At 44.1% G+C, this 19,451-nt stretch overlaps 1 protein-coding gene across 1 annotated transcript in view; it reads left to right on the top strand.

Annotated features, from left to right (window-relative positions):
- The first annotated feature begins 6,206 nt into the window (after positions 1 to 6,206).
- Positions 6,207 to 19,451, top strand: part of dgkza (diacylglycerol kinase, zeta a) — a 405,283-nt gene continuing 392,038 nt past the window's right edge. Inside the window, exon 1 of the mRNA XM_052029707.1 lies at positions 6,207 to 7,003. Coding sequence (XP_051885667.1) covers positions 6,834 to 7,003 — 170 coding nt within the window. The 5' untranslated portion in view covers positions 6,207 to 6,833. The remainder of the gene's footprint in view (positions 7,004 to 19,451) is intronic.

The raw sequence follows: 19,451 nt of genomic DNA, 5'->3' as shown, positions 1-19,451 counted from the left end.
TTAATGTGATTATGTTCTCCTTTGTTCTCCAATTCAACAAGGCTGTTAATCTATTCTTTTTAAACCACAGTAACTCCCAAGGGGCTGTTTTATATCCTCTCTCCGCCATCAATAGTAAAGGTGTAAAACCAATCTCACTACTGCACAAGTGCTGTTTTCCAGTTTAACCACAGTTCCAGGTATCCAAGTATGCCCAGCAGCCAATGTTGTTATATGAGTTGATAGCAGCTGTCTTTAATATCCTTTGTTATTTTTGATCGGCTTGTCTTATGTAGACTGTGCTCAGTGAATCATAAACTTCAGAAATTGGGACCTGTCCTTGGTTTCGCTGCCTCTGTGAAATGACGTTGCTTTGGATACCAGTCGCAAGAAAGAAAGAGAAAATAACCAATCGGAAAGAGAAATGTGACAAGAAAACACGGGCACAAAAAACAAAAATTGAGAGAAGTGAGGTGCATAACTTCCATTAGCCCTCTAACCTCATATAATCTGATTGCCCCCACATTATCTGTAATGACTTTGAATCCAACCCAGATGGAGGTAAAGTGCACTTTTTGCATCAATTTGAAGTTATTATTAAGATGCAAATGAGACAATTCATTTTAACCCAAGAGACTAAACTAGTGAGCTTACCTGAGACCCTTCTAATTCCTTAAACAGTGAAGAACATCTCCTTCACCTTGCTGTTTTGCTTATCTTGCACTGCTATGTTTATCTCCTTGCTTTTTTGTTGGTTTGTATAACTCACAGAAGTCTTCTTGCCCAGCTTCCAACTTGCCTTCTCACTGCCTCCTTGCATTTACTTCCACTCTCGCTGCAGTTCTGTCTGGGAGACAACCAGCTCTGAAGTTACAACCAGAAGTTCTGCTTAAATAACGAAGGTCCCACAGCTCTGGCAAATTCTGAGTCCCTTTGGGTTTCTTCGTTCCTGTTGGGAGTTCAAACAGAACAGAGCCAGCAGTGTCAGTGTAATCCAGAGCTGCTCGACCAGGAGTGGGCTCAGCTGTCGACTTTTGGCACCTCTGGTTCATTTCATTCTCTTTCATTCACGACAATTCGGTTCAGCCACATTTGCTTGGAAATTTGAAGGTGAGGGTTCTAACCCCACAGCAAAATACCCAACCATCTGCAAGTCATATTGGAAGACAATACTGCTCAAGATAAACACAGAGATTATATCTTCATGCAGCCGTTTCCTTCCTTTATGTACCTGAATTGCTCCTGAGAACAGATCAGCCTTTGCCGTGGTCACCATCGTCTTCTGCCATTCTTAGGTACGTTGCTTCCCATCCTATCTATACAAATGTAGGTGGTATTGCTTCAGTCTGAAGCTTCTGCCCATGACCTTTCAACATCTCACACACCCCACACCGAGCTCAAGGGGTGCCATCAACTACATTACAACAATCTGGAATGAAAACAAACACGACACTCTAAATAGCTCATCAGTCACTCATGGGACTAGCTTTGAGACTCACAGAGGGAGCCATCAGGATATGTGTACGTGAGATGGTGGGACATGTTGATACTGACGCCACTTTGCAATACAGTTGTTCTTGTTTACCACTCAGTGAACAGCATACTTATGTACCATCTCCAATATGTGTAACATCCAAGTACGTGAAGAGACTATTGTACTTAAGAACTGTGGTAACATTGTAAGTGTCCACTGTCGGCAATGTGATAAATGGACAGATAATCTATTGGTTGCCAAGTAAATATCTACAGCGCCGGCGATCAGGGTTCGATTCCTATCGCTGTCTGTAAGGAGTTTGTACGTTCTCCCGTGTCTGTGTGGGTTTCCTCCGGGTGCTCCGGTTTCCTCCCACATTCGAAAGACGTACGGGTAGGTTAATTTGGGGGTTTAAAATGGGCGGCGCGGACTCGTTGGGCCGAAAGGGCCTGTTACCATGCTGTAAATAAAATTTTTAAAAAATTTTTAAAAAGTCTCCTGATCTTTGTGTTACCTTTTGTGCCTGCTTAAGAAGGCTGACAGGACCTTGGCTTAATACCCCATCTGAAACTCAGAACCTCTTACTTAGAGTGTCCCCATTGTGCTGAAGGATCAGCCTACATCTTGTGCTCAAGTCTCTAATGTGGGACATGGATCTGTGGTCTTGCAACTTGGAGACAAGAGATCTATCTGCTGAATAATAACTGTATGCATGAAATTTTGGACAAATTTTCTTCCTCAAGCTGTTATAATGGCATGCAGTCGATGTATGGCATACAAGTGATATTGTGTAACGAACCAGAAGAATATGAGATTTTGCTCTCCTTAACATGCTTACACTGAACATGTGCTTTATTTAAAGAGGGGAGCTTTTTATTGCACTGAACATATTGACAGTCTAGGAATTTCAAAGTGAAAATCTTTGAGGGATGCCTTAAGTACCTTAAAATGTGTTCTTTCTTGTTTTTATAACATCGTCTTACATCTGGTTATCTTAACATTTTAAGGTTTTAGGAAATAACAATAGGAAAAACACTGATCTGCTTTGACTAACTCTTGGGTTGGATTCAAAGTTATTACAGATAATGTGGGGGCAGTCAGGTTATGTGAGGTAGGGAGGGGTAATGGTTCTGTGACTTATATTGAATTCCACTTTAGAAGGATGATTGAACTGAGCTGTAATGGGGTGATGGAGCAGGAATTTCCAAAGGGGATAGTCAAATAACTACCATAAGCTCCCAGATCAAATGATCTTAAGGCTTACAGCAAGTCACCATTGCTCTCGTTGTTCGAATCTCAGTCATCCATTCAGCTCTGTATGGCACTTCAGTAATATATAGCTATTATATCACTGGTAACATTGTGTTTATATCTGGAAGGAAATTTTCATGGGGGCATAGAATCCTTTTTATCTGTGAGTTAGTTTAAGTGCCACCCTGTTTCAATGGTAGCACTCGTCTCCCACGTCCCACTTTAGGATATTTAACTTGTAAGCTAGGCAGATGCTGATGAAGTGCTCTGCTGAAGGTGTTGTCTTTCAGATGAAGTATGGCTACAGTTCAACGTAGTGAGATATTTTAGGTCAGCTGCATTTAGGAATGTGCTTTGTCAATGAAAGTACATTGATGGTTTATAGAATGTATGGATTTCCTGTTTGTTCGGAAGGATACGAATTACTCAAAAACATAACAGATGTTGTGCTGAAAAATCAAAAATAATGCAATCAGGATTCAACTGGCTGTCAATGAATTGAGCCAATCGATAGATTGAGTAGCATGTCTGATCCATGCATAATCAGAGAACTTTGTCAAAATCGCATTGGATGCTGCATATTATATTCTGCTCTTTTTGCCAATTTAGCAAACTAGAAATTGAAATCCCTTATGATCATTCCCTCCCCTCACTGACCACTCTTTCTTTCTGCCTTCCTTGTTCCTATTCCATTTCTCAACCTGATTCTTTCTCCTTCATTGCGTCAAGCTATGAATAAACTGTGCTCAGCACGGCTTACAGATGAGCAATTCAAATTGGTTGGATGTGTTTATTCGAGAATAACACAGCCGAGGGGCAAACCCCATCGGAACCCTTTAACGTAGTTCCATCAAAACACGTTCTAATTTTGGACAGTTTTGTAAAAGAAACCATGCTTTGGGGAGAGGTTGGATAAACTAGGATTTTCTCTGGAGTGGTGGAGGCTGAGGGGAGACCTGATAGATGTTTATAAAGCTATGAGGCATAGATAGAGTAGATCGTGGGTATTATTTTCCCAGCGTAGAAATATCTAATACTAGAAGGCATGTGTTTAAGTTGGGAGGGAGAAATTTTGTAGGAAATGTGTGGGGCAAGTTTTTTATTAACACAGAGAGTGGTGGGTGCCTGGAATGCGCTGCCAGGGCTGGTAGTGGAGGCAGATATGATAGGGACATTTAAGAAGCTCTTGGATAGGCATGTGGATATGCAGAGAATGGAGGGATATGGACCATGTGCAGGCAGAAGGGATTATGTGTCACTATCTTAATTAGTTTGGCTAACATCATGGGCTGAAGAATCTATTCCTGTGCTGTACTGTTCTATGAAACTTTTCAAATCATGAAGATTTTCAGAATAAATAATAATGTATGTTTACACAAAGTACACAGAGCAAAGTCCTACAGACAGCAAGGATGAACGACCAGACGTCTGATTGTTGTGGGACAAGCAGTGGTCAGAGCATCAGGGAGAATCTGCCTGCACCTGAGTGCTTCCATGGGAACTTTTACATTTAACTTAGTTGACACACAGGCCCTAACATCTCATCAGAAAGATGGCACCACTGACAAAGCAGCACTCTCTCAGTGGAGTGTTGAACTGTCCAAACCCTGGATTAAACACACACTGACTTCTGATTCATGGATAGGGTTTGCTTTGGTACTTACAATAATCTTTACATGCACCATAAACAAGAGCCTTTTCAACACCGTACTGATGAATGTGGCTGCTGTAATATATATTACTCTGTGATAACTAGGAAGCTGCATTGAGGTCAAGTGTGTGAAAAAGTGGATTGTACAGTTTAGTGGCTCATTTGCTGAAATGGAATGGATGTAATTAAGATACATATGGTTGATTGAACAAAAGGCTGTTTGAAGATCAAGACCGCAGACTTAGCACAAAGTTCATCGTCAACCAGGCAGCAGTGATCCCTTACCACCTAGATGGTTCTGAAACCAGGTCTACCTGTGGCAGGCATCTCAAGGCAGTGGAAACATATCACCAATTGTACCTCCACAAAATTCTCCAACTTCAGTGGAAGAATAAACGAATCAGCATCTGTGTCCTCTTCCAGGCCAACATCCCGAATTATGAGACCCCAGTTGGACTCAGTTGGCTGCATTGGGCAGGCTACATCATTCCCCTGTCCTACACCAGACTCCCAAACAGACACTCTATTTTGAGCTCTGCCATGGGAAGAATGCAGCAGACAGATAGAATGAACCATTCAAGGAGACACAAGAGACTGCAGATGCTGGAATCTGGAGCAACAAACAATCTGCTGGAGGAATTCAGCAGATCGAGCAGCATCTGTGTGCGGGTGGGGGGGGGGGTGCAGAGGCAAGGTATCAGGAAATGTGTACTGATGCAGGGTTTCGACCCGAGGTGCCAACAGTCTTTCTCCCCAGATGCTGCTCGACCTGCTGAGTTCCTCCAGCAGATTGTTTGTTGAAATGATTCAAGGATGTGTTCAAAGCCTCCTTGAAGAAATGCAACATCCCCATTGACACCCTGGAATCTCTGGCCCGAGGCTGCTCAAAGTGGCAAAGGAGCAGCCGGAATGGCATTAAGAACTTTCCCACCTCCTGCCCCATCTGTGGAAGACTCTGTGGTTCCCACATTGGTTTCATCAGCCACAGAACCAGAGTGGAAGTCATTCTCAATCATGAAAGAATGCCTAAGGAGAAGAGAGTGAGAGTACATACGTGATTTTATTGTCTGTTCCGTAACCCAATCATTAGTGAAGTAGTTTAGGAAATGCCATTTCAACTTTATTTATTCGCCTTGAGCTATTTTTGGAAATTCAAACAACAGCCAATCAGCAACTGCACGGATGAAATAGTCCTGATAGTTGATTGGCTAAACAAGAAGGGGTGTGGTCAAAGCTGTAGACGTAATTGGTTAGAAAGAGTATTGCCCTGAATCTTGGAGCGAATGAGTTGGACTTCGGAACGAGTCGTCGGAGAAACAAGAGTTTGATGTTGAACACTGCTGTGTAATGTGAACTCTTCGATCCTAACGTCCGTTAACCAGTCCAGTGTAGGTCCAGAAATGACAAGAGGTGCAATGCCCCACTTGATCAAAAATTTATGTTGAGGAAAATCACAACTGAAATGTGATGGGCCGACTCTGTGCTGAGACTGTGGTAAAGAACTTGATTCCATGTGTTCATTCTCAGTGCTTGTAATCCACAAACTGCCAACTCGGGGATTATACCTTCCCTTAGAACAGCGAAATAACAAGGATTTTACAGTGAGTCAATTTAAACTGTTGACATCCATCAAAGTGGGTTACACTTTAAACCACTGGATGATTGGCAGTTCTAACGAGCCACGCTTGGCGGGTCTCCAGGGTTAGCAGACACACACACACGGGGGCGATCACCCCCACCAAGCCCGGGTATGGGAGGGAGGGAGCACTCCGGCCGAGGAGTGGGCAGCAGATGGTGACACTCCACACCCGCCAAGAGCCCCGAGGTTTCATTCATTCTCCAGGAGGCAGATCAGCAGGCAACTATCAGGGTCCTGGCGCTCTTTCTCACTGCGGGCAATGAAACTTCCTGTTCTGACCGTGTAGCATCCGACTGGTGTGTGTCAGGGCAGCGGCGGGGACAGGAGCGGGCAGCTCGTCCACCCATGCGCAGGGGCTGGGGAGGGCACGGGTTCGAGTGCCTGGTGCGGCTGGGCTGGGCTGGGCTGGGCGAGAGCCGCCTGCCGCTACCCCTTCCCCGGGGCTCTGCGCCTCCTCCACACACACACACACACACACAGAGCAGCGGCGGCCAGCCTCACACACACACACACACACACACAGACGCTTCCGGGTACAAGCCCGGCTGGAGCAGCAAGCAGCAACTAGCGAGCGTGTGTGTTTATTATTGTGTCGGTTGCTGCCTGTTTGTTTTGATGCGAGGGATTCGGACTCCTTCCTCCAAATGAGCGAGCCCTGCCTACTGTTGTTGTCTCTGCACCCCGGTTCGGGTCGGAGCCCCGGGCTCTCGCTGCCTGGTTTCTGGATAAAGAGGTGACTGTGTGTGTGTGTGTGTGTGCGCGCACTGTGCCTAAACTCACCCACAGACACACGCACAAAATAATCTCTCAACAAATATTGTGACCGAGGACTAAAAGTGATGGACGAAGGGGGTGAAGAGCTGCCGCCGGAATTGGAGGAATCCACCGCGTCCGAATCCTCGTCCTCGGATGTGGCCGCGTCCTGTGAGAAGGACAGGAGCCCGGCGTCCGCTCACCACCATCACCACCAGAACAGACCCTTCGGCGGCTTGAAGTTTTTCGGGCGGAGGTGAGTGAGCGACAGTGAACGGGGGTTTACCGGGACTTGCGGCTGAGGGACTGGTTGTTCGCAGGACGCGCCTCCTCCTCCCTCCTCCCTCACCACCCCCCGCCCAAAGCAGGGTCCCCGCGGGCTGTCACTTGTTCCCCCCTCCTATGACTTGCCATTCACTCCGGGAGGGCTGCTGGAGCCCCATCAACGTTCCTCCCCACCTTTTATGTTAGAGGGAGGGAGTAGATTGCTACCCCTCCCGCACATACATCAAATTTGTCCCTCTTACACACTGCCACTTTCTTTTACTCAGGCATGCATGTCTGCAATCTCACGTGTCTTGCACAATTACACTTGTTCACACTTTTCTACACTCTCGTATGTTAATTTAGAAGATAACATTGTCACAAGTCCAGTGATGTTTGTTGCTTACTCTTTATGCATTCTGCATTTATTCTGACATTAATATGGATTTAGTGAAAGCTCACCACATGTCTTCGCACAGCGGGAACACACTTGCAAGTAACCATGAGTACATCCACATACTTTTATATAAGGTACATCAACCATGAGTGTATCCATAGGTCCATTAAGTAACACTGACACCTGTATATGCATATGCATACAGGGGAGTGAACTGTGGCTTATCACAAACTCAGATATATACAGATAAATTGAGGAAATGTGATTGTAGTATGCGTGCAGTCTGAAGTTAGCCTTCCATGTTGTGTGTAGGCAGTGTGCTGGGTGCTGTGCTGATGCTGCTGTTGATGTGCTTCGGACAGAAAACACAATAGACCCAGATACAGTCACTTAAGCAGCGAGGAAGTGCTGTGCCTAACCAGGTGGTTGTTTATACCTGTAACTGTCGGCAGGTATGGCAAGCTTTTTCTCCTGTGACCATTACACCATTTTACAGGCTATAAACTAGGAACTAATTGTAGGAGTAAATGTAATCAGGGCACAATGTACACCGCTAATATAACTGGCTGTTCAGGAACAGGGTGGAAACCTAATCCTAACTTTTGTATTTTCAGAGGTTTAATTAATGGGATGCTAATATTGAATGTGCTACTGATCATTTAATTAACTCAGTTATACTAGAAATAAACCGACTTGGTTGCCTTGGGATGTCATTGCAAAGTTAAAACTCGATGATGAGAGAGTTCTCCCATTGACCCTGGTGAACTCATGGTTTTGGTGACAGAACAGTTATGAGCTGTGGCCTGTCCTTGGGACGTGCTTCTTCTCTACCTCCCAAAAAATGGTTTAATTATCTCTGACTACCTTCTCCATGCAGTTTGCTGTTCTGAAGGAAGTTATTGTGAATTATGGTACAGTCTGTGCACTGAGTTTGAGTCGGTGTATAATGCTGCTCCTTAGGTCAGTGTAAATGCATCTAACCACTGATCCTCAGTCCAGTATGGAGTAATGCTCACACTGAGATGGGGACTTTGTACAATGCTCTCTCTCAAGGCAACATTCCTACAGAAACGGTGACGATAATTCATCTCTTCAGGTTTATTGCCTAGGCAACACTCTTTTGTGTTGGATTGAGAGGAACTTCAAAATTTTTGCAGTTTAATTAATGGAACGGCAACATATCATTGAATGTGTTACTGATTTGTACAATTAACTTGACATTTATACTTTAAATAAAGCATGCAGGAATAAACTGACAGTGCCTTGAGATGTTGAATGAATCATTTCAATAAATACGGAATATTAAATTTTATAGTTCAGTTCAATGTATCCCAGTGCAGCTGTATGTTGCTTTGTGCTGAAGAGGTCTACCAGGGCCCTGGCTGTTCCTAATTTGCTTTGGGAGGTGATCGGCAATGTGGCATCAGTTGGAGGAGCAGGTGGCGAGAAAGGTGTATCAAAATCTCTGAGCATTTGTCTGTCCTGAATTTGTTACGCTGGCTGTATGCAAAGCATATGACACCCACATGCATACACTAAGAACTTAGTAGTGCAGCAAATAACTTCAGTCATAGAACCAGAGAGTCATACAGCGGCGAAACAGACCCTTTGGCCTACTGAGTCCTTGCTGTCCACCGATCTTACACTCATCTCCGTTTTAATTCTCTCCGCCTGCCTATCAACTCTGCCCCAGATTCTCCCACTCGCCTACACACAAGCGACAATTTGCACTAGCCGATTAACCTATCAATCTGCACGTTTTTTGGGACGTGGGAGGGAACTGGATCACCCAGAGGAAATCTACGCTGTTGCAGGGAGAATGTGTAAACTCCACACAAACAGCACCAAATGTCAGGACTGAACCCACGTCTCTGGAACTGTGAGGTTGCAGCTCTACTAGCTGCCCCACTCTGCCGCCTCCCCCCTCCAAAAAACTTGTTAAGCTTTCATGCTGAGTCTCACCTTTCCTTTTAGTTGTATGAAAAGCTGTTCGTGAGATGTTATTGAGAAATAATTAAAGTTATCCATAAAGGCAAGGCTTTCTCACTTCGTGAGCAGCTCTGTGGACTGATGTCACAAGCTGTGCACACGATGTGAGGGATAGGAGAGCAAGAATCAACCCATTGATAGGACTGGAACATGTAACGATGAAACAGCTGCAAGAGTATCCTTCAATGAGGGATTAGTTACTGCTCAGAATTTCTAATGGTTTGCTGCGGGTAATTTTAGGCCTGGGGTGTTTGTAGAGGAATTGTAATGAGATCAACAGCGACTGTGAACTAAAATAGTGCCTGTTCATGTTGCTACCAGGCATTTAATGTCTCAGCTTTAGGTGGATAATTTCCTGTGGTGTGTCTAGATTTCCCCTGACTTCACTTTCCAGCTGCAGACTAATAATGGATTGCATTTATCTTGTACTGGAAGAACATCCAGTTTAAAGATGCTATAGGGATTAAGTACAGCTGGAGACAAGCAAGTCCTGGTTGAGGCATGGCAGTTCCTGAACTGCTGGGATGTGGAAATGCCTTTGCCGGAGACTATCACTGGCCGAAGATGTATGCTGCATAATGGAAGGTAATGTCAATATTCTGGACTTACTGCTTGATCTGTCTGTTTTTCTGAGTGACATTGATTAATGGAGAACACCGGGATCTCTTCGCAGCAAATTAAATTATCCCTAATTCAAAAACCCACAAACTCCAGTACCTAGCAACACAGGATAGCAAAGCAGCATCTTAACTTTCCAAGTGCCTGTTCCAATCTACACACGGACAGGTATCACTGTTCCTTTGTGGTCGCTTGGTTAAAGTTCTGGAACTCTTGAGGCAACCTTGTGGGAGCACCCTCATTCCGCTGACTGCAGTGGTTGAGAATAAGGTACATTGCAACATTGGCAAGAGCAGCTATTGATGGACGCCAAATATTAGCGTTGCCAACAATTCCCAAATCTACAGCACAAATATCCCTTGCCATGTAGCCGTTATAAACTGATGACATGTACCGAAATTGGTTCTGGAGGGCGTGTGTTTGGGAACAGGTGGAATGCGAGTCCCTGTGTGAGAAGTGTTTGAACTTGTTGGTGATGAGCAAAAGTTACCTTCACTGATTGCATCAATTTCTAAATTTATGAAAGAGGTATCTTTTGGGAAAACGTTTTGTGAGTTGGGAAAGGGCGAGGCGACGTGTGCAGAGAATGGCCTGCTATTATGGTTAAAACAAAATAGAGTCAATGGTGTTACAGCAAGAATTCATAAATTGAACATTTGTAAATTAAGGAGTAACTGTAGTTCATGTCTGCTGTCTAAATAACAGTGAATGATTATCATCAATACTGAGTTTGGACAAAGCTACTAAACAAGTTCAAGTTATACTTTGTCGTCATTCACCCACATGCTGGAAAACACATGGAGGAACGAAATGTCGTTTTCCCCCAGACTCTCACAGCAGAGGACATACGTAGAACAGAGGACATACAATAAACGCAGACAGAAAAATTGTGCAAGCACAAATAGTGCAAAAAATGGTATATACAGGATACAAAATTAGTGCAGGGTTAGTGCAAAACCAAATTGAACAAAGAAAATACAGAACTCCGTGTATTGTACTAAGTGTATAAACATGTTCAGCAGCAGCCAAAGTTCTTATGCGCTGTTGTGCAAACCAGGACTTTTGACGCAGCATTTGTCTGAAACTGCCTCCAGGGTATTCAGGAGCCTGACAGCCTGGGGGGAGAAAAACTGTTGCACAAGCAAGAATATTTAATGTATTTTGGAACACCCATTATAAACATAGGATTTTGGGCCCTCTTTCAAATCTCCAGATTGAAAAGTTCTCGTTCTGTGTGTTGCAAAGGTTCAACCTGAACCTTTCTGGATTAGTGATTGCAGCCTCGTCCAGCTTGAGCCCAAGGTGCAGCTTGGAGGAAGTGCAGGAATTGTCCATAATATCTTGGCTTACACTCTAGGTTTACTGAAAGGTTTTATTTTTGTAACTTTTTTGTCCTTTGAAGAAACCCTAAAGAAATTAATTTGCAGCTGAACCTTTCTTCTATAACAATGACTTATTACACTTTTCAACTTTGACACGACTGGCCTTCTGAAAGATTCTGAGAATAATTGTATCGACGAATTTGCAGGGACTTTTCCTGATTTACATAACTGCTAAACTTGTAGAATCAGCATTTACTGAGCAGAATGAGAGCCAAACACCAGATAATGCATACCTCTTAAAAGGCCAATTCATGCTTTGATGCTTTCAGTAATCTCCTTTTCCTGTTCTCCTCTAGAACTGTGCAGACATGCTTTGTTCTTTTTCTTGTGGGTTCTCTGACTGCTTGAAAGGTTGTATAAGAAAGGTAGGCAGAATATGCAGGGTTTGGGACCTTTTCGGAAACAAAGCAAAGGCAAGTTGCCTGTATGGCATTGTGAATGTAGAAAAAATGCTCCATAAAACTTCACAGATATGTAATTCAAAATAGGAAAATGGATGCAAAGCTGTAGAACTAGTGAGAAAATGTCGAGTAGTGTTGGATTTATAGAATGGTCATAGAGTTGTACAGCACAGAAACAGGTGCTTTGGCCCAACCTGTCCATGCTGACCAAGTTGTCGATCTGAGCCAGTCCCGTTTGCCTGCATTTGGCCCATATCCCTCGATATCTTTTCTATCCATGTATCTGTCTGAATGTCTTTTAAACATTGCATTTGTACCCGCCTTTATCACTTCGTCTGGGAGCTCGTTCCATATATCCACCGCTCTCTGTGTGGAAAAAGTTGTCCCTCAGATTCCTCTTAAGTCTTTTCCCTCTCACTTTAAATCCATATCTTAGTGCTTTAGACTCCCCTCACTTTAAATCCATATCTTAGTGCTTTAGACTCCCCTCACTTTAAATCCATATCTTAGTGCTTTAGACTCCCCTACCCTGGGGGGGAAAAATGAGAGAGTAGTATGTTTGGAGGTGGTCTGTGAGGCAGGTTTATGCTGGCAGGTAATAACTGTAATAATCTTCAGGAGTTTCAAAACTTTGTGTACTTCACCATAGACTAACAGCAGCTAACACGTGGACTTGTATTTCATGCATAATGTCATTGCATTGCATGACATGCTCGTGTGACTCATTTATGTATTTATGTACAAAGACGGCACACTGCTTTCTCTCTTAGTAAAAGTGTTTCATGTAGATGCAGCAGTGAAAGATTCAGTCTGTTAACTGGTTTTCTTAACTGCATCTCTTGCATTGTTGTTGCTCTGAGATCCGATAAATATGTGACGTGGTTGGTTGATTTGGTTTCTTTCTCATTGGTGGTTCTATATCCACCTGTGGAATAAATCTGTTATCATGCATCTCTCCAGTATGTCCAGGTAGAGTCAGTGGTGACATGGGTAAACTTGCCTTGGTGGAGGTGGAGAAAATGTTTTCTTGTGTGGGAGAGTCTAGAACCAGGGGTAACTTCTTTTATTTAAAAAAGATCACATAATTAAGACAGATGAGGTGAATTTTTTTCTGAGGGTTGAGTCTTTGGAACCCTCTTTCCTAATGGACGGTAGAAACTGAGCATTTGAATATACAGTCATATATCACAGAAACAGGCCCTTTGGTCTGACCTGTTCATGCTGTTCAAGTACCTATCTAAAGTAATCCCATTTACCAGGACTTCGTCCATAGCCTACTATGCCTCACCAATTCAAGTGCTCATCCAGATGCTGCTTAAATGTTGTGAGAATACCTGCCTCCACCACTTTTTTAGGCAATATGTTCCAGATTGCAACCATCACCTGCTTGAAAAAATTCTTCCTCAGATCCCCTCTAAATCTTTTACTCCTTACCTCAAACCTATGCCTTCTGGATATGGGGACTTATCTTGGTGGATGTGGAGAAACATTTTATGGGTGAATCTAGAACTAGGGATCACTGCTTTAACAAAAACGGCAACCCATTTAAGACAGCTGAACATCTCTACCATGGGGAAAAGTTTCTTGCCTCACGGCTTTGTGAAGGGAAGATCTTGCCTCACGGCTTTGTGAAGGGAAGATCTTGCCTCACAAGCCTGATAGAGTTCTTTGAGGAGGTGACCAGGAAGATTGATGAGGGCAGTGCGGTGGATGTGGTTTACATGGATTTTAGTAAGGCGTTTGATAAGGTTCCTCATGGTAGGCTTCTTCAGAAGGTCAGAGGCCAAGGGATCCAGGGAAGCTTGGCTGTGTGGATTAGGAATTGGCTTGCATGTAGAAAGCAGAGGGTTGTGGTGGAAGGAGTGCCCTTGGATTGAAGGGCAGTGACTAGTGGTGTCCCGCAGGGATCGGTTCTGGGACCTCTACTTTTTGTGATATTTATAGATGACTTAGATGAGGGGGTGGAGGGCTGGGTTAGTAAGTTTGCGGACGACACTAAGATCGGCGGTGTTGTGGATAGTGTAGAGGGCTGTCGGAGCTGACAGAGGGATATTGATAGGATGCAGAGCTGGGCTGACAAGTGGCAGATGGAGTTCAATCCGGAGAAGTGTGAGGTGGTACACTTTGGAAGGACAAACTCCAGGGCAGAGTACTGGGTAAATGGCAAGGTACTTGGCAGTGTGGAGGAGCAGAGGGATCTGGGGGTTCATATTCACAGTTCATTGAAAGTTGCCTCACAGGTGGAAAGAGCAGTTAAGAAGGCCAATGGGATGTTGGCTTTCATAAGTCGCGGGATTGAGTTTAAGAGCCGCGAGGTGATGATGCAGCTTTACAAAACTCTAGTTAGGCCACACTTAGAGTACTGTGTTCAGTTCTGGTCGCCTCATTATAGGAAGGATGTGGAGGCGTTGGAGAGGGTGCAGAGGAGATTTACCAGGATGCTGCCTGGATTAGAGCGTATTGAATATGAGGAGAGGCTTATGGTGCTAGGGCTTTATTCACTGGAAAGGAGGAGGATGAGAGGAGACATGATAGAGGTATATAAAATATTGAGAGGAATAGATAGAGTAGACAGTCAGCGCCTCCTTCCCAGGGCACCAATGCTCAAGACGAGAGGGCATGGCTTTAAGGTTATGGGTGGGAGGTTCAAGGGAGATGTCAGGGGGAGGTTTTTCACCCAGGGAGCAGTTGGTGCATGGAATGCACTGCCTGGGGTGGTGGTGGAGGCAGATACATTGGACAGGTTCAAGAGCTTGTTGGATAGGCATATGGAGGAATGTGAGATGGAGGGATATGCGGGAGGAAGGGATTAGGTAGTTTGAGGGTGGTTCGATGGACGGCACGACATGGTGGGCCGAAGGGCCTGTTTTGTGCTGTGTGGTTCTATGGTTCAGACAGATTATGTCCCTCTCAATTTTACATACCTCTGTAGGTACTCCTCAGCGTCCTTTGATACAAGGAAAGCAAACCCAGCCCATCCAGTCTCCGATCGTAACTGAAATATTTCATCCCAGGCAACATCCTGGTGAATTTTCTCTGCACCCTCTCCAGTGCAATAACGTCTTTCCTATAGTATGGTCACCAGTACTGTGCACAGTATTCTAGCTGCGGCCTAAGCAACGTTTTATGAAGTTGTATCAAGACCCTTGCAGCCTTGGCTAATGAAGGCAAGCATTCAGTAAGCCTCCTTCATTGTTGTATCTACCTGTGCTGTCACTTTCAAGGATTTTTGGATGTACACTGATGTCTCTTTGTTCCTCAGTACTCCCTAGGGCCAAACTATCCACGTTATATGTCCTTCCCTAATTAGAACCCACCCACATTTCTTTGCCTCTTCCTAGTGAGTTGCTAGCTGCAGCCCCTACTCTGTCCTCCAACTAGGCTGCACCAAGTTTGAGCGTATTTGAAGTCTGTCACACGTCAACAGCTGTGCTGAGCTGGAATATAGCGTCACCTGATACCTGAACAAAAAAATTAACAAAAGAATGATTTATGGTAAACTTGAAAACCTTTCTCTTCAACCTTCTTTAAGAATGCGAACGGATCTTTCAGCTGCAATGTTGGAATGTGGAGGGAATGGAGCAGTTAGTGAACGTTTGATATCATTGCACCTTGAAGCATTCAAACAAATATGACATGAATTGAGGCCTGTTATCTGACACCAACTCATCAGGCATTACATGGATTATAAATCTCAATTTTGCCTTATCACTTGTATGTTCTGCTGCCATACATGATCTTGCATGTCTAAATTCAGTGTTTAGAAAGAGAGTTGACAAGGACTAGGAAGTTGTTTTGTTTTTGATGAGAATCAACATGGACTCTCTGAAATGATTTTGTTGGCCACTTCTGTGTCCATAAAGGTGCGTTCGTTAGCTTTGTTCTGATGGTCTGTACTTGTTAACAAACCTTCTAGATCTTTGTTTATAACTTGCCAATACACACAGCTTTTGGTAGTAGCCTTCACGTTTACCATGCCAAGTATTCCGAGTGTCATTCACGTGAGATGTGTTATCTCCAAGGTGGAGATGACTATCCTTTGTCTCTACTTCTGCCATCCTTTACAGTGGGAATCTTGAATGTTTATCTGAATTGGTCCAGCCTATGAGAGTATGCTCATTGAGTCATTCAGAAGCTTATCTCTCTGGTTTGTCTCCGCAGTTGTGACTGGAAAGTCATCATCTTTACCTTTCTACTCGTAAGGTAAAGATTGTGGCTTCATTACCTATACCAGAGTGTTCATGTGGTAGACCATTAGCTTCAACAATAAATACATCTGCCCAATTGATCTTTAGTCTCCTTAGCCAATCTTTACTCAGTCACTTTGGTCACGTCTGTAGTCAACTACAAATGTTAACAATTCTAATCACTGATGCATTGTATTCGGTCTGGTACCTGTAGTACTTAACTCGCTTGTGTCTTGAGGCTAGCTGTACCTTTTCTGTCAGAGATAGGTAGATGAATTTCCTAATTTAGGTATCTCTGCCCAGGACAGAATGATCCACTGTTCCATCATTATCACTTCCGTAGCCTGTTCACTTGTACTTTCTTGAAATCTTGCTGCTTCCTGCCATTTCCACTATCAGAGTGAATGTAAATCCCTATCAGAATCGGTTTTGGTATTATTGCAGGCTTTTCCTCTGTGTTTTACTATTGGACAAAATTCCTCCCTGTACAGGGTTGCTTGGACAGCACTGCTTAGGTTGGTTGTTCTGGGTTTGGACCTATGAGTTGTGGCTACATGTTACTACTTCTGCCATGTTTAATACTTTGCCACCATAAAGGAATAGGCGTGATAAAAAACCGCCATTTGCATCTGCAGAAAGGTTTCACGTCACTTGCACTTGTGTGATGCCAACCAAGTTTCAGGAGTGGAGCCACTGCTGACCCGACCCTACTATTATATCGTGCCTGGTGATGGATGAAATCCCTGGGCGTTCTTTGACTCCTATTTCCATCAAGGCTGCAACCACTTCTAATGTGAAATTCTGGAAGCCTGACAACTTGCACTGAATCTGTTAGTCTTTTAAGCCACGGACAAATCTACCCAGCAGCACATGATTTAAGGGTTCACTGTATCTGCAATGTCTGGCTGGATCTCAAAATGAAACAATATAGTCACTGATAGTTAGTATTGTTTATATAGCTTTGCTGAACTACTTGCTCTGTTTCGAGTGGCTGTGGGTTGTTGTATTAGTAAATGCTGTCCATGATAATCTCTGAGACACCAGGAACTTCAAAATATCATCATACTCTTTGTTGCAGACTGAGCAATGTGTGTTTGTGCCAAAGGCATAATATTTTTGCATGTGCCTCATTTACATAGTTACATACAAATATACAGAGAAAAAGCAGGAGATGTGGAGTGTTTTGGAGGGAAGCATGCATACTGTAGACCAGCAAAGGTGGGGTGTAGAGACCTGAGGAAAGAGAAGCAGAGAGTTAGAGTTGGGAGAGGATCTCGTATCTTGTAGGGATCAGAAGACAGCAGTGGGAAAGCAAGTCTTTTTGTAACAGAGAGAATGGGTGTGTGGCATGTTCAAACTGAGACAGTGTTCAGGAAAGAGACAGAATGAGAGGAATTGGGTTTGAGATGGGAGTAGCAGGCAGCTACCTTAGTCTTCACCAAAGTTTAACTGCAGCTCAGCCAGGACTGGATGACCGATTGCCAACCTGACAGCTTGTTTGTAATAGATTAGTCTACAAAGTGATCAGCAGCATAGATACAGAAGCTGACCACGTTCCTAACAAGAGCATACAGAAAGAAAGGGCCAGCAAAATGATTTGAAGCGAATCCACACATTGTTGTGGAGATAGGAAGAAGATCCATTGGGATAGATGCTTTGGGAATAATTGGAAAATAAATAGTGGAACCACTTGAAATATTCCCACTGAGTTGAATGGTGTGGTTGATCATGCAAAGGTGAGGAAGCATAATAAATCATTATTACAGTCATAGCAAACAGGTTTGGTAGGAACTGTTTTGGTGCCGTGAGAGTGGTGGGCACTGTATTGGGAGATGACATTGTATTCATAGATGCCAAAAGAGGATTGCAGGTGAGTAGCAGTTTCCAAGGGCAGGAAGTGGGAGCTTGAAGCAAGGAAGAGATGATATGTGTTTTGAAAGGGAGCGAGAACTGTAGGCTGTGGAGAGGTAAGTATTTGTAATGTCTACAAGGTGGCCAGGAGGGCAAGTTTGATAGCCAGTACTTATGACTAGAGCTGTGTGGACCTGCGGTTATTTGGAGAAAGTGGGGAATGCAATAGAGGCAGATGTTCAGGTGGTCTGAATCTGGGTGAGAATGATCTGAGTTTTTTTTTTGAAGATAATCATGCAGGGGTTCATGACTGACAGGCTTAGGGAGATGGTTGAAGAATGTTAAAGTACTGCTCTGTTCCGTTGTTGAATGGTCCTGGAGGGGATGCTGATCCCAGCTCAATTACTAGAGGGTACCACTCATTTTTTTCAGCTTCTTTCAAGTTCCATGATGTTGCTCTACCTGGCACTTCCCAGAATGGGGTTTGTACAAGCCCCTGTGATGGTACCTTTGTAGCATGTCTGAGATCCTGGGAGGAAGAAAGGTTTCGACTTCAGGAGGATGCTGGTGGCTTGGTCAGTTGGGCAAAGTAATGGCAAATAGAAGTTAATCCCAAGAAGAGCGAGGTACTGCATTCGGGGAGGAGCAACAAGGCAGGGGAATGCACAATAAATGGGAGGATATTGAGTGGTGTGGAGAAACAGATGAGACTTTGGGTGTATGTCCATAGATACCTCAAGGTAGGCAAGATGATTAAAAAGGCAGACGGGATGTTTACCTTTATTGTCTTAAAATGTAGAATACAAGACCTTTGAGGTTGTGCTAGAGCTGTAAATGGCATTTCTGGTCACATTGCACCCACATCTTTCATGTAATGTGACTAGAAATGCCATTTACAGCTCTAGCTCAGTTCTGGAGAGGCTGCAGAGGACATTTGAGGATTTTGCCAGGACTAGAAAATTTTAACTTGGGGAGAAGTATGGATCGGCCAGGGTTGTTTTCTTTCGATCAAAGAAGGTTGAGGGAGGACTTAAATGAAAATATTTTTTAAAAATGCAGATGCTGGACTTCTGAAATAAAAACAGAAAATGCTGGAAACACACAGCACGGCAGGAAGCGTCTGTGGAAAGAGAAACAGGGTTTGCATTTAAGGTTGAAGGCCCTTTATCAGACCTGTGTGAGTCAGTAAACATGCCAATACTGGTGATGTGACCCTTGTGACATGGGTGAAAACCATCAGATCGCTGAGGGGCACACAGATGGTGGGCCTAACTGTGATATCTGAATACCTGGAGGTTGTGACCAAACTCGGAACAATCCGTGGCCACTGCACTTCACTTTATAAACCAACCGTGGAAATTAGTCACCTCTTGTAGGGAGAAACCTCATCGTGACCACAAACCAATGAACCTGGGACTGACCTTTGACAGGTCATGGACCGTAGTGACCATCTGCCGAAGGTTGGAGCCACAATCAAAACCCAGTATGATGTAATCCTCAAGGTCTGCGCGGGTGGGAGGGGATGGGGGGGTGGGGGCTGGGAATACAGTAGATCTGCTGTTCCACACTCACAGACTCTGGTACTGAGTACTCCTGTCCGGTTTGGACATGGCGC

This window comes from Pristis pectinata, chromosome 14 (genome assembly GCF_009764475.1).
Source record: "Pristis pectinata isolate sPriPec2 chromosome 14, sPriPec2.1.pri, whole genome shotgun sequence".
In the NCBI taxonomy this organism is placed as follows: domain Eukaryota; kingdom Metazoa; phylum Chordata; class Chondrichthyes; order Rhinopristiformes; family Pristidae; genus Pristis; species Pristis pectinata.
This window is presented reverse-complemented; position numbering and strand designations above follow the sequence as displayed.